This window comes from Rattus norvegicus, chromosome 6 (genome assembly GCF_021556685.1).
Source record: "Rattus norvegicus strain SHRSP/BbbUtx chromosome 6, alternate assembly SHRSP_T2T, whole genome shotgun sequence".
Taxonomy (NCBI): Eukaryota; Metazoa; Chordata; class Mammalia; order Rodentia; family Muridae; genus Rattus; species Rattus norvegicus.
In genome coordinates, this window is record NC_141539.1 from 127,165,391 (window position 1) to 127,181,328 (window position 15,938).

The 15,938-nt window shown below is 41.9% G+C and overlaps 1 protein-coding gene across 29 annotated transcripts in view; it reads right to left on the reverse strand.

Moving 5' to 3' along the window:
• The window catches only part of Atxn3 (ataxin 3), a 35,875-nt gene that overhangs the window by 15,682 nt on the left and 4,255 nt on the right, over positions 1-15,938 (reverse strand). For 8 of the 29 annotated variants that reach the window (XM_087554494.1, XM_087554480.1, XM_087554488.1 and 5 more), the window contains 6 exon segments: positions 11,722-11,886; positions 11,459-11,503; positions 9,585-9,670; positions 9,156-9,222; positions 6,395-6,482; positions 2,154-2,286 (listed from right to left, as the gene is read on the reverse strand). In XM_087554494.1, coding sequence (XP_087410620.1) covers positions 2,154-2,286; positions 6,395-6,482; positions 9,156-9,222; positions 9,585-9,670; positions 11,459-11,503; positions 11,722-11,769 — 467 coding nt within the window. In that variant the 5' untranslated portion in view covers positions 11,770-11,886. 29 annotated transcript variants of the gene reach the window in all.

Consider the following 15,938-nt stretch of genomic DNA (forward strand, 5'->3'; position numbering starts at 1 on the left):
TCATAACGGATGTGAGCATGTCAACTGCATTCTAAGCACATCAGACCTATAGACTAGTGCTACTCAGAGAAGGGCTTTTTTTGCAGCCATTGTTCTTGGTTTCCCACCAGAACCAAATAGTGAGATCTAATTGGTGGAGACTCTGGTCATGTAACACTTTAGTTATATAACAGAGAAACCAAGTTGGAACTGAGCTGGCAGCTTCCACCTTGCTGACAAGCTTTCATAGTGCTGCAAGATTCTGTAACGGCTGCTGGAGGAGAGCAATCAACAGCCTTAACCATCATCAGCTTTAACCAGCCCCTGTGTGCTATGCTGTAATATTCTCTTGCTAGACAACAGTGACATGACTATTATGGGACAACCAACCACCTTTTCTTTTCTTCTCTTTACTTTTTATTTATTTGAGACGTGTCTTTCTATTATCTAGCTCTGGCTATTCTGGAACTCAGTATATAGACCTGGTTGGTTTCAAATTCATAGAGATCTACCTGCTTTTGCCTTCCAAGTACTGGGATTAAAAGTGTGTGCCACCAGGCCTGCCCCAACCATTTTTTTTTTAATTGGATTTGAGAGCCACTCCACATCAGGTAGTTCATGCCTGGTACCATACATCTGGTCACAAGCCCATGGCTGTGCTGGTCCCAGGTCCACAGTAGGAAAACTATTACTACTGTTCACTAAACAGGCATGTCAACCACCCTTCTAAATATATGTAGACCAAGAGGTTAGTGCTTGGTCAGAAAAGCTGCCCTCTCCCCTGGCAAATAGCAGAACTGTTCAAAGTGTTTGAGAAAAAGTGACTGTTAAATGCCCAGACTTAAGTGGGACATCTCTCTCATCCCTCTAAGGCCCGAGGAACTTCACAGAAGAGGGGGAAGAAAGGACATAAGAGCAAGAGATTAGAAAAGATGCTGTGACACGTTATCTTCTGACCACAATATGGCTGTTGCGCTCATAAATTCACAGCAGCTAAGGTTACCAGCACAAAACCTGCACAAGATCAATCCATCAACATCCCAGGATGGATAAGGATGCTAAGAAAAGGGAGAAATTTTTCTTCAGTGGTACAACCACTGGTAAGTTGTCCATGTAAGCAAACCTAATTGAACTCAGTGAGTCAGGAAGAACAACAAAAGGAGGAAGAAATAGAGGATGAAGAAAAGGGGAAGAAGAAAAAGAGAAGGAAGAGAAGGAAGAAGAGGATGATGAAGAGAAAGAGGAGGAAGTAGTAGTAGCAGCAGCAGCAGTAGTAATTTAGTAGTAGTAATGTAGTAGTGTAGTAATAATACTATAGTAGTAGCAGCAGCAGTAATGTAGTAGTAGCAGTAGTAGCAGTAGTAGTAGTAATGTAGTAGTGTAGTAGTAATAGTGTAGTAGTAGCAGCAGCAGCAGCAGTAGTAGTAATTTAGTAGTAGTAATGTAGTAGTAGCAGTAGTAGTAGTAATGTAGTAGTAGTGTAGTAGTAATAGTGTAGTAGTAGCAGCAGCAGTAATGTAGTAGTAGCAGTAGTGTAGTAGTAGAGTAGTAGTAGTAGTAGTAGTAGTAGTAGTAGTAGTAGTAGTAGTAGTAATGAACATAGGAAGGGGGGGTCCTGCTGGGAAGATAAACAAATTCAGAAGGAACAGACAGGGGATAAAAGAGAGTAATGAAGGATGACATAATAAAAATATTTATACAGATGTATAAAATTGTCAAATAAATATTTAAAATAAAATTACATACACATATCAAAGTCTTAAACTCCCTGTGTCCCCCATTCAAGTGTGTCCATATAATTAATAAAATGGTAAATATTCTAATAAACAAATAAAAGCAGGGGGTTGAGCATAACTGAACAGAACATTTGCCTAATATGAACAAGAGGCTGATCCCTAGCACTATAAAAGAGATACACAAAATAAAAACTATCCAAATCACTGATGGTAAAGCGATCACACATTAAATGTAAGCACAGAGGCTGGGGAGGTGGTTCAGGGGTTCATATACTTCCTGTTCTCCAAAGGGCCGAGTTCTGTTCCCAGCACCCACATCACACAGCTCACGATCACCTGCATGTACTCACACTGACACAGCAGTGGAAGCATGGACATTTAATTCTTCTAAGGGTATGCTGTATGTATCACATACTCCACACTAATGTGTCACTTTACCTCTGCTCTTTCAGATGTGCGAGTTCTTCTCCAATAAGTTTTGGTCGATGCATCTGTTGGACCTTGATCATCTGTAAAAGTTGGTCAGCTTCACAATCTGGCAGATCACCCTTAACAACAAATATAGAATAACCTAAAAAGAGGCAAAAACAGACTAAAACAACGAGTAAGGAACTCAAACTTGTCTGAAATGATAGCTGAGAGAAAGAGCACAGTAGGAAAAACAGAAAGGGCCTGATTTAGTGACCACTCTTGCTTGTATTAGGAAGGTAATCTACAGTAAGTCACACAGAATCTTGAGCCTCACTCTTCTCTCTAAGCCTCAGGGGTACAAGAAAGAATGGCAGTCCTGTCTACGAGGCACCGAGGAGAGCAGAGCCTGTGCAGTCCTCACTGAAGGGTGTGGGTGAGTGGTAAAGGAGGATCCAGAATCGACACCTGTGATTGAGCCTAGCTCTGCCACTTGCCAGCCACAGGGTCTGTCAACTATAACTATCTCACCCACCTCTGTCGGTTTCCTTTGTTGAACAGGGGTAAGTAAAGGGATCTTCCTCAAACGGCTGGTGTGAAGACACATTTGGTTAGTATGTCCGTGACCGATAACAGGGATAAAATAAATCACTGGAATACATGTTGGAAATGGCACCCTGCTCCCTGCCCCATTAACAGACAGAGGCCTTCTAAATGAAAACAGGAGGTGGGAAGCCAGTACCCCAAACCTAGTGAGTGTGCCCTGTGTTTTAGGGAAAAATACAGTGGCACAAAGCATTTTTAATAAATGCATACTACTAAGTTGAGTTTTCTCAACCACAGTTAAGTTTAATTTTTACGTTTTCTACCATTGATTTTTTTTCCCGAATTTCAATGAAACAAAGAATGAGAGGGCTGTTCACTAAAAAGAATATGTTTAACATTTTTTAAGGAAGCTTATTCAGAGTTCAGATGTCTTATTAAGATGTCATATTATGTTTTCTGCTAACAAAACTGTTTCTAAACCCTAGAATCAGCATGCCAGCTCACTACGGTACCTATTAAACATGCCCTAAAGAGAGGATGTTCTGCTTTATGCAAACAACATAGTAATTCTGGATTTTATTTAAGACTTAGGAAATTATTTTGAGTGTGCTAGGAAACCACTAATGGATAATGTAAGGTTATGACATAATATACATTTCACTTTTATAATAGCACTCTGGCTGTTTTATCAATATAACATATAGAATGATTCTTACTGAAATGAAATTTTGAGAGGAAGCACATAAAGACAAAACCAACCGAACAAATGACAATCAGGGAAGCTAAGTCTGCGGCTGGAGGGATGGTTCGCAGGCTAACAGCGCTCCTGCTCGTTCAGAGGATTCCCGTTTGATTCCTAGCACTTGCATGGCAGCTCACCACCATCTGTAACTCCAGGTCTCAGGGATCTGGTGATGCCCTTCTCTGGCCTCCGTGGGCACCAGGCACACACATAAATAAAACACTCATATACAGTAAATGTTAAAATAAACATTTTAAACGTCTTCTGTGGACCTCTTTGATTTGAAATCTTCCTGGGCTGCCACACAAAGGACTGTCTAGGCTAACGGTAAAAGTCTGGGAATTACAGATGGTAGACTGTGATTAAAACAATGAAAGGACACATAAGGAAGAAGCTGAAGTGAACCCTGGTCACCCCAAAGTTAGACACTGGGAAGAGAAGGTGAGACAGGCAGATGCCAACATGTAATGGCCCTGTGTCATCTTCAAAGACATAAGAGATCTAAGCACTGGTCCCTAATAGAGGTTAAGATCACCAAAGGACAAGCTACACCAAATGCCACATCCTTCCCAAACCAGGTTGAGTGTCGTTAGGTATCTACATCTCAGGTCCACTCACTAGAGCATCCAGTGGTCAGAGAAAATATGCGCAAGAAAAAAACCAAGATGTGGTAAACAGGCAAATGACCCAATATCCCCCTGAATAAACACTAGGAAATACAACAAAGGGAAAAGATAGAGACAAGGAAACTTATGAGTAGACTTAGAGGAAAAAAACCAACACCAACTAACCCAATACAATTACTGAACCTGACTTCAACTCAACCTGAAGTGTGAAAGACACCATCATAGATAAGGTGTTAACCACTGGGTACCTGTGATGCCCCAGACAGCTCTGTGGCTAGACAGTGGGGACACAGAGCAGAGTCCTGCATCACACATGCACAGCCAGGACTTTCAATCCCCAGCACCACAAAGTACATCGCTTTTAGGGATAATTATAGTGCCACTGTGTGTGTTTCTAATAAAGAAATAAGTAGGATTCACTTTGAGAGCCTTTTATCATAAAAAATGTTTATAGAAGAAAAGGGTGCATGAACAGGAAGTGAACAAGGTATAAAGAAACAGGCCACGAGGGAAAGGGTACACGAAGGCACATTACTTCCTCTCCTTTTATATTTGTTTTTAGTTTCTTTTGTTGTGGGGGGGGTTGCTTGTTTGTTTTTTAATAAGAAGTTTGTTGTGTTCTGTTTAGACTGTGTTAATCAACTGCCTTGTCAAATAAAGGAGAGCTAAGAAGTGAATTCTGGCACTGGTGATGGAGAGGTCACTGACAGTGAGAAGGGAGACATCACTGGTTTACAGCGACCCAAGTGCAATGAGGCCATAGACGATGCTCTAGCGATAACTCTACGGAGAGATTTCTAAATGGGCAAGCGGCTAAAGTTTCAGTTACGAGCAGCTCTTTATTTTTAATCAATGGAGGCAAAGAGCTGGGAGGAATGTTTAACCCAGGAGAGCATTAGACCAAAACTGAATGTGGACTAGGGACACAGCATACTCGGAGGGCTGGCCTTACAGGGAGGGCCAGGCCGATCTATTTTAGTAGGCTCAAACTATAAATTACAGAAGCAAGGTGAGAGATTTGCTACCAGAAAGAGAATAATGTCTATGTTCTCAGAAGAATACAAGAGAAAGCCATAAAGAATAGCAATGTGTAACAGAGAGCTAAGTTGTGAAATAACTACCAAGGAGTCATTTGAAACCTGTAAGCACAAAATTATAATCAGCATATTTTACATAACTTTTAAGCCACACTCAGCTGCTATGGTACAGGAATGTCTAGGGTCGAGATCTGGTTTACCTGTGGTCAAGATTCCTGTTATTTAGGAGTGATGGGAGGAGAAAGGAAAGAAGCTGGAGAAGCAATGGAATGACAGTATCAGGGGCTGGAGAGATGGCTCGGAGTTAAGAGCACTGGCTGTTCTTGCAGAGGTCCCAGGGTCTAGTTCTAGCACCCACATGGTGACTCTCAACTGTCTGTGAATCCAGTTCCAGGAGTCCCCAAACCCTCTTCTGGCCTCTTTGAGAACTGTATGCCTGTAGTGCACATAGAATCATGCAGGCAAAACATCTTATAACATATCATTTTTAAAGTTCTTTAAAAAAGAAAATAATTACCAGGCATAGTGGTGCCCGCCTTTAAACCCAGCACTTGGGAGGTAGAGGCAGATCTCTGAGTTTGAGGCCAGAGTGGTCTACAAAGCAAGTTCCAGGACAGCCAGGGCTCTTTTACACAGAAAAACCATGTCTCAAAAAAGAAAACAAACAAAACAAAACACCCTGAAGAATATAAGATGAGTTCTGGATCTCATGGTAACTTTAGAGCCTGGTTAGAGCAGCAAAACTTCATAAAGGTAGAAGGAGCTGGCCAAAGACTACAATGCTCTGACTAGAATTTGAAGGCAGTGATAATCACTGGTAATGCCAAGACGAGAGAGAAGAAAATGATCTTTCAAAGAGGAATAGTTACTGGTGTGGAAGTGACTAAGAATTTAAGCAAAAGAGACAGAAAACCAGACATCCAAAGTCTCCAATAAAAAAGGCAGCTCACAGATGACTGCACAGACAGGGCGTGGCTAATCCAGAGGAGGTAACTCAAAGGCAATGGTGTCCATAGAAAGAACAGTGGCTGAGGATGAGTCACAGGAATGGGAGGAGCTTCCCCCTGTCAGCCCTGTGATGTGGAAGATGTAAAGGCAAAAGATAACCCTTACGAATGGAAATGAGGCCCCAGGCTCAGGGAGCACGCACAGAAACTGTTGTCACCCAAACCACAACTAGAGATCAGTACTGTGACACCCACGAATCAGAGATCAGTACTGTGACACCCACGAATCAGAGATCAGTACTGTGACACCCACAAACCATAACTCAGCTTTTGTTTAAGCTACTTTAAGGATAGCGGTTCTGATGTTGTTTACCTTCTTGCTGTAACTGAGCCAAGAACAGTGCGAGGTATGTATCTGATATTAGCTCTGGACCAGTCAACAAAGAATTCAAGTTAAACCACTAGGAAAAAACATCAATATTTAAGTTAGTGAACATTATATGCAAAAATAATTTCTCATGTTAAACATATAACCCACCAAAATTTAACAAGTCTATCTATTTTAAATAATAGAAATATATCAAACTGGGAATATATAAAATAAATAAAATATAAATATATATAAATATATAAAATATATCAAGCTGAATACTGTGACTTTAAAAAAATTAATGCTGAACATGTGCCACTATTAAATGCTTTTCTAGAAACAAGTTTTTAACAATAAATTAAGGCATTAACCTGAACTTCTAAAAGGAGAGCAGCTGATGGTATCTTAAGACGCCCTTCTTGACAGTTGTCATAAGTGGCTTCACACTACCAGGCCGACACACAGACTCGTGTCACAACGACAGACAAAAAGTGACTGCAGCAAACGTTTTCATTCAGCTAAAGGACTCCAAATTCTAAAAGGCAGACAGACCCTCTAGGAAGAGAATGACCAGCACTTCATTCTAGCAAGACTTCTATCTACCACTGCATGTGATTAACAACATTAAGTCACAACCACAGAGGTGCCCTAACTTAAAACAGAAAAATTCAAAAGGTTCCAAAATCATGCTCAATTCCATGTATAACGAAGGCTCCCGCTGGATTTTGACACGAGTCCGAGTACTTTTTCCAATCATTTCTTTTTTTACACCTCAGGGACTAGAGGCTGGACTCGAACTCACAGGTCAGCCAAGCCCCTGCATCCTAACTGCTGGGATTAAAGGCGTGTGCCATCACATCCAACTAAAACTCTGTTCTTAAACAATATGAATCAGAACAAGGACCAACATACATATTCTTGCCATCTTTGTACCTGCCCCAGATAAACTAGTTCAAATTATAAAAAATCCAAAAGAGATAAAACTTTTTTTTTCTTCTTTTCTTTTTTTTTTCTTTTCTTTTTTTTTTTTTTTTTTAGGCAAGCGCTCTACCACTGAGCTAAATCCCCAACCCCGAGCTAAAACTTTTAAAAGCTCAAAACAATGTTTCCTATTTCTACTAAGTTTTTATGGGCTCTACATTTCTAGACCTAAAAACTCCAGTGACTGACTGATATAGGAAAATAATGTTGGGTCATAATTTTCTAAAGGCACAAATAAGCCCTTGGCTACAAGGGAGGAGGGCAGAGAAGTTAAATGACAGTGACCCGGGGCCTGTGCAAATCGATTCCTGTTCAATTAAGCTACGCTATTATACACACTTTACCAGTTCTCTATGCACCTTACAAAGAACTTAAAGACTGCTTTTCCCTTTTGTTCTTATTATAGGTACACACCCTGCCAATGATCTACGTCACCAAACAATCACTCAAGACTGGCTACTTCCAGGTGGCCGAATTAAAAGCCAACAGTATGGCTTACTTTAAAAATATATATATATATATACACATACATATAATTAATATATGTTGATTTAACTCACTGTATTCTAATTAATTAATTTCATGTGTATGTATGTATGCACATCATGTGTGTGCCTGGTGCCCAGAGGCACCACTCCCATAGAGCTGGAGTTACAGACAGTTGTAAGTCGCCACGAGGATGCTGAGAACCAAACCCAGATTCTCTGAGAGAGGAGGAAAGTCACACCTGCTGAGCCGCATCTCCAAGCTCAATGCACTGCTTCTCATGTAATTTATTTATTGTCGAATTTAAACACAGGCTCTCACTATGCAGCTCTGGCTGAGCTCACAGAAACCTGTCTCTGCTAGGATTAGAGGTGTGCACCACCACATTTGACATTTTTCTTTTTATTAAAAAAAAAAAACAAAAAAAACAAAAAAACAGCTTTATTGGGGCACAACTGACATGAAATAGACTGCCTTCCCTTTCCCCTGTCTCTTTTGAAGGTTTCATTATGTGGTCCAGGCTAGCCTCAAGGTCTTCCTAAGTCACAAGTGTGGGCCACAGCACTGGGAATAAACTGCATATACTTATATTACCACTTGTCTTTTTTACAATTAGTCACATTAAAAAAATCCCTACTACCTTCATTAACCCATCAACATGACCAAGACAGGGAGTACACTCAGAGTCCCGCCTCCGAGTCCCTTTGGGCCTCCTCCAGCCCTGTACAAGCACTGGTCAGTCTGCTGTCTGTCATTCCATCTCAGCTCCCACCTCCGAGATTCATCCACGCTGTGTGTGCATTAGCTGTTCACGCCCTCTGACTGTACACGCTGGTTTTCAATATCCCTTAGCAAGGTCTAACGTCGTAATAAGGCCTTTATGTGACTACCACGTTCAGTGGTGACCATACACAGATGCACGTACTGACGGACACTGGAATTGCCGGAAGAAGCCCATCCCACTAATGCCAACTTCTAAATGTTTTGCTTTTTCCTGACACGATCTCAGACTTTGTCACAGTAGTGTGCTAAACAGAAATCGTCACACAAAAACTTGTGGCACTGTTTTCAATACAGAGTTTCCATTATGATGTAACATATATGTGTTCACTTTAAAATCTGAGGAGAAACTGATTATTTTCTCTTAAACTAGCACGTTTTCTATCTGTTGGACTGAGTCCAGACTTGGGTAGAGCACAGAATCCTGCGCTTCATTCCAAAGACATCAATCTCAAATTTGAGTTTCAAATAGAGTACAGAGTGTGATAAAAGGAGAAGAAAATAGAAGATATATTACCTGTTTTCCTAATTTTCTAACTGTAAACCAGTGTTCTTTATAATTGCATATAAAGGATCTTTCATTTCTAGAAAAAAAACAAACATATACTGTTAAGTTGGGATAGTATGAGATATACACTAGCAAGTACTATAGAATTTGTCACTTAGGATACAGTTATACTTACCTACTTATTTTAAAAATAAAATCACATAACTATGCATTTTCCACAGGAGCTTAGTGATGTTAAGCCCAAAAACCTCCACACCACTCAGGTCAGGGCCACCACTGACACTGAACAAAGGCACCAAAAGGTGACAGGGTACATGAAGTCCCAGAGCATCAAATGCAAAATCACAGCAAAGACATCCATGATGAATTTGTCCTCATTCCAAGATTACAGCTTTAAAAATCAAATTTAAATAAAGAAATGTATGAAAAAAATCTTACATAGGATCGATTCTGAGCCTCTGGTACTCTGGACTGTTGAATAGGATTAGTTCTAAACCCCAAACTTTCAAGGCATTGCTTATAACCTGTCAAAAGAAAAATAACTTTTCATGAGCTTAACCTGCAAGTCCAAGTTTAAGTAGCACAACTACATTGTGTAAACAACCATACTTCATATGAAAATTTGAGGATATAGATTTTAAAAACTATGCCCCTGTGATTCCCCACTAAATCCATAAATAATATATACATGTGACTTAATTTAATTCCATTGCAAGTTTTAAAGAGTTGGATTTTTTAATTATTTTTATCTAAGTGTGTCTGAGTGAGTCCAGGCCATGGCATGGGTGCCTGTGGAGTCCAGATGGTCCAATATCAGGTGTCTATATACTGGAGTTAAGGGCGTTGTAAACCATTTAATGTACTGGCTGAACTGAACTGGTCCTCTTCTGAAACACCATTAAGTATTCTTAAAGGGGAAGCCATCTCTCCAGACCCTCACATCCATTTTGAAAGAGTGCTTTCCATACTAGGCTTCTGAGAAATGTCAGAAAACCACAGAATTTGTAGGTAACACTGCTCAAGCATCCGGAAGCACATTCCACACCGTGGGTGCTGTTTGTAAAACTAGTCCACTACATACACTTATTACCTGTAACAGCAGTGACCAAAGTAAATTCTCCCTGTGGGTTTAAAGGAAAGGTTTGGGCACTGGGGAGACGACTGTGGTCAAGAGTGCATACTGTTCTGACAGAAGCCAAGCTCAGTTCCCAGCATCCCTGTCAGGGCTCACAACCACCTATGAATTCAACTCCAGGGCTCTAGTGCCACCTTCTGTCCTCCACAGACACAAGCACTCATGCATGTATCCACCAAAAGGCGCACACTGTACACAAATGATTTTTAAAATAAATCTTTAAAAAGGTTTGATATATTTTAAACTTCCAGAGTCATGAACAGACAATCAAACCTGATGACAGCTAGCTGAAAACAAAGAGAAAAAGTGACAATGTTCTATATGTCCTCCCAGGAAGACAACAAAGAAACACAGACAACTCAGAGCAAGTGCAAGTGCAAGAGAGCAGAAACATAAGCAATGTCACACACAGGAGACGCAGGGGCTCTGCCAACTCTGACCTCTGCTCTCAGCTCAGGCCCACTGGGCCTCCCAAGGTGAACAAGCGAAGTCCTGGGTGGAAATGCTAGAGAATAGGGACTCTAGAAGGGTGGAGAGAAGGAACGTATAAGGAAAGACACTTGTATAAACAGATATCTCAAAAGACAGATCCAGAAAGAATTTGGACAATCCCCACATCATTAGAATGGACTTCACAAGTACACATATAAACTTAGGCATGGCTGCCCATGACCTCAATCCCAACACCTGGGCTGCCGAAGCAGGTCTTTGGGAAGTTCAAGGCCATGCTAGGCTACAAATGGACACGCACACACGTATGTACGTAAAACCACAGGGCTGGAGGTTTTTTCCAGAGAAGAATACTTGTCTAGTGTGTGACAAGACCTGAAATATCATCCCCAGCACTATAATAAACCAACAAAGAATTAAAATAGAACCTAAGGTGTTGGGATGTGGGCTCAGCACGTGCAAGGCCATGAGGCTAATCTCCATGACACCCTACAAAAGGCTACAAATTACAGAACAGGCCCTGCACTACAGGAACCCAACCCTGCAAGATGACTTAAATGGAAGACTGCAAGACACTGCAATTTGTCAGATACACCACAGATGGTAAGTCTGAAGCCTCCATCGTTACGTAAAAAGCCGTGTCACACAGTGCCACACCAAACCACAAACTGGGCCTAAGCACACTCGGTGCTGAAAATGAGGCAGCACTTAGCTCTGGACTACTTACTTGAATAGAGAAAAAGCCGCTGTCGTCCATATTTCCAGAAGGCTGCTGTTCGATTGTCATGGCAGTTGTGGGCAGGGGGGGATGGGAAAGGATTAAAATTAGTGTGCACATTTAAAAGAACACTCTGTACAGTCCCATTTACCACGTGAAGAGCAGAGTTATAATTAACAAGTCAGACTCCTGGGGGAGAATGGCTCATCCTCCTCTGAAGAGCACCCGCATTTCCAAAATAAAATGAGACTTGGTGAGCCTGAAATCAGTACCTGTAAAAATGTGCGGTAGTCTTCGCTGGTGACCCCTCCTTCCGCCATCCGCAGCCTCTCCTCTTCATCCAGCTGGTGTGCAATTGAGGACAGCTCCACGGGGCTAAAATACTCTCCTTGTAAGAGGTTATTCAAGCAATGCTGAGCGCAAAGGGAGCCTTCTTGCTAGTGTTTCCAAAAGAAAAAAATGCAAATGTCATCAAGTGGATCTGTTCAATATTCTAAAAAAATGTAATTACTTTTTAATGCAGTCAAAGCAAACCTTGTAAGCCCTATGCAAGACTGATTTCACAAGTATATACGTTTCCCTTGTCCATGTGTGTTCCAGTTTTTTTTTTTTTTTTTTTTGGTTCTTTTTTTCGGAGCTGGGGACCGAACCCAGGGCCTTGCACTTCCTAGGTAAGCGCTCTACCACTGAGCTAAATCCCCAGCCCTGTGTGTTCCAGTTATTAAACTATTTAACTATAGGAACAAAAATGAAGAACCATTTACAGTCTAATTCATCTATCCAATCTCATATAAGTCGAAAAATTAACCTATAAAAGCATTTAGTCTTTGAACGTTTCAGTACCTACTAGAATCTTTGGACTTCCACTGCAAATTACTACTGCAAAAAGGGAATGTAAACCCCTAGAACATTCATTCTTTTAACAAGATAGTTGCTACTTGACCTTAAAGGCCTGTCCTTTCAAATTCAAGGACTGGGGTAAGTGAGAACAATTCTGTCTCATTAAGTTAAGGCCCACAGTTCTAGAGCCGAGGCTCTCATCAGCCAACTTTGCAGGTTCCTTGTAATATGGAGAAGAGAAAAACAGTCCCAAGCTAGCGACAGTCCGTGTCCACAAGTGGACAAACTAATAAAGAGGAACTACAGACAAGTTTAGCTCCCTAAGAGGTCATTAACATCCTTCTCATGAAGGGTGAGCACAATGTCCCATGGGCCCATGGGCTTCTTGCACTGGCTAGCTGGCTTTATACAACTGGCACCAGCCCAGCTCCATATCCAGACTGCCTAACAGTAGCCAGCTTGCCCACTGGACCAACACTCCTGGACTGACAGTATTGCTTTCCTGAGCTATAAAAAAGGGGAGACACATGAATAGATGAGTCCTGTGGACACAGACCCCAAGTCTGCCTTTCTGGAAGACAAAGGCAACCAGGAGAACACATCCTTCCATTAACTCTGGCCCTCTAAAGGACCAATGAGGCCTACTGCCCGGCACCATGCCTCCTGGTCTGAGCTATGTTAATGGCAGATGATAACTCCATAGAGCATCTGCAAGACACATTTCCCCCTGATGAATCACTCCTATAGGAACAAAATTTAATTGCTTTAGTAGATATAGTATACATGTCTGCTGTGGAAAAGGAAGGCAGAGTTCAGAGAGCAAGTCTGACAGAGCTAGAACAACTAATGTTCAGAATTCTTTGTCTCTGCCTCTTTTTCCTTCTAATGTTGATCTACAGCTAGGAGCAACTTCCACTGAATACTGCCTACCATGAGGTAAGGACAGACAGATGTTCTACTTACATTCTAGTGGAAATGTAATCAAGATAGTCGAATGGCTAAAAGATACAAAAAGATGCTCGACTTCATTAGTCATCTGGGAAATGCGTATCCAGACCACAGCGTGGGGTAGGAGCCGGCTCAGCAGGTAAACGTGCCTGCTGTCCATCCCCAAATACTACTGTAGAAACAAAGAACTGACTCCTCAGTACCTGTCCCGAGCCCCAAGTGCATGCCCAGCCACGTTTGCCTGCACTCACGTGCACACCACACTCACAAACAATAAATTAAATTTATTGTTTACTTTTAAACATTAAACTTATTGATTGGAGGGGATGCAGGATGACAGAGAACAACTTGCAGACTTCACTTTTCTCCTTCCCCGTTGTGGCTTGCCCTGGAATTGTCTGTATTTTGATGCTAATCCCACTGCCCTAGTCCAGTACTCAGGACTCAGGTGACTACATCACTTTAATTTGTAAAATAAAGGTGAAAGCTGGTGATTGGGCAGGGGAAGGGAAGGTAGAGCAGAAGAGGAGGAGAGGGGGGAGGTCAAAAAGAAGAAGGAGGAGGATGGAGCTGAAGCACATGGCATGGAAAAACCACGAGTTATAAGGGATCTCAGAGCTGGGGAATAGGGTAGTGTAGTGGTAGATCTGCCCAATTGAGCCATCCTCATCGAGCTGTGCTTTCTTTGCACCGACTTATTCGGGTTGGAGAGGTTACTGCAACACATCTACAGTGTGTGTCCCAAGGATCGAACTCCAGATTACAAGAACTGGCAGCAAGTGCCTTTACTTGCCGAGCTCTCCTTCCAGCCACTAAAAAACATTTTTGTTGTTTTTGAGAAGAGGTCTGATTTAGGAGCTCTGGCCAGCCTGAAGCTCATTGTGTAAAAAACCTAGATGGCCTCAAATTCATAGAAATATGTTTGTTTCTGACTCTGAGTGCTCGGACTAAAGGTGTGTACCGCTGTAGTGGCTATTCCTGCTTGTCAACTTGACTCTATCTGGAATGAACTGCAATCCAGAATTGGAGGGCTCACCTGGGATACAGATTTGAGGCTGAAAGACACAAGTTTCTGACCTGAATCTTGACATAGGGATCTTGAGGCATAGTAGAGTGGTCATGAAAAGCTTAGGCCCAGACAAGGTAGTTCACGCCTTTAATCCCAGGAGTCATCTCTGAGTTCAAGGTCAGCCAGGCGTAGTGGTACACAGGTTTAATCCAGGCCACACTGCCTGCTGGAGGCCTACATAAGGACGTTGGAAGAAGGAAGATTCGCGCTTCTTCCACACTTGCACTTACTTGCCAGCACATCTGTTGGAACCTACTTCTACAGAAGACCAGCTGAAACAACCAGCCTCGTGGGACTGAGCAACTTCCAGATTCCTGGACTTCCCATTCACAGATGACCATTGTTGGGGAGTTGGACTACAGACTGTAAGTCATCACAATAAATTCCCTCAATATAGAGAGACATTCCATATGTTCTCTCACTCTAGAGAACCCTGACTAATACAACCACCACACCTACCTAAGAAAAAAAGTACTTTTTTTTTTATAAAAGAAACACTCACATGGAGTTACTACTAGTCTCCAGAACTGTTACTACAGTGGGAGGTTTAGAATGACAGAAAACCATTGTTACAGGAGCTAGTATAAATTAGTGCCACCACTCCACAACGCTCTTCAGTCTCTACCAAAGCTTAACAGTTGTGTGCAGTGATTAGACACATACACTGCAAATGCACTCACTAAAGCACTACTTAAACACTTTCCAAACTGGAAAGCACCCAAAGGCAGTTTAGAACACAGAATTACGTTAACATAAGAACACTATATAAGAATACAACAAATACAGAGGCGAATGCCAGCAGCAAACCACTGAACTGAGAACAGGACCCCCGTTGAAGGAATCAGAGAAAGAACTGGGAGAGCTTGAAGGGTCTCGAGACCCCATATGTACAACAATGCCAAGCAACCAGAGCTTCCAGGGACTAAGCCACTACCTAAAGACTATACATGGACTGACCCTGGACTCTGACCTCATAGGTAGCAATGAATATCCTAGTAAGAGCACCAGTGGAAGGGGAAGCCTTGGGTCCTGCTAAGACTGAACGTGATTGTTGGGGGGAGGGCAGCAATGGGGGGAGGATGAGGAGGGGAACACCCATGAAGGGGAGGGGGAGGGATTAGGGGGATGTTGGCCCGTAAATCGGGAAAGGCAATAACACTCGAAATGTAAATAAGAAATACTCAAGTTAAAAAAAAAAATAAAAAAAAAAGAATAAAAGTAAATTAAGTACAAGTAACTGTAACGATATGGATGAATCTCTCAAATACTGTTAAAAAGTAAAAAACACACAAGACTCAAAAGAGTAGATAGACTCCAGAGCTAAGGGTGCAGCTACTCTGTACAAGGACCTGGGTTCAATCCCCAATACTACCACCACCAAGCAAAGACAGTGAAGGTACAGGATGCAGCAGGTGAGTGCTCGGACCCTGGGTCCGCTGAAGAGCAGCAGTCAGTGCTCACAATCACTGAGCCATCTCTAGCTCCTGGTCACCATATTTAACATACAGAAATAGTGGCATCAACTTTTTGAAAGAACATTCTTGCTATTAAAAATTGGGATTTAGGGCTGGAGAGATGGCTCAGCGGTTAAGAGCACTGACTGCTCTTCCAGAGGTCCTGAGTGCAATTCCC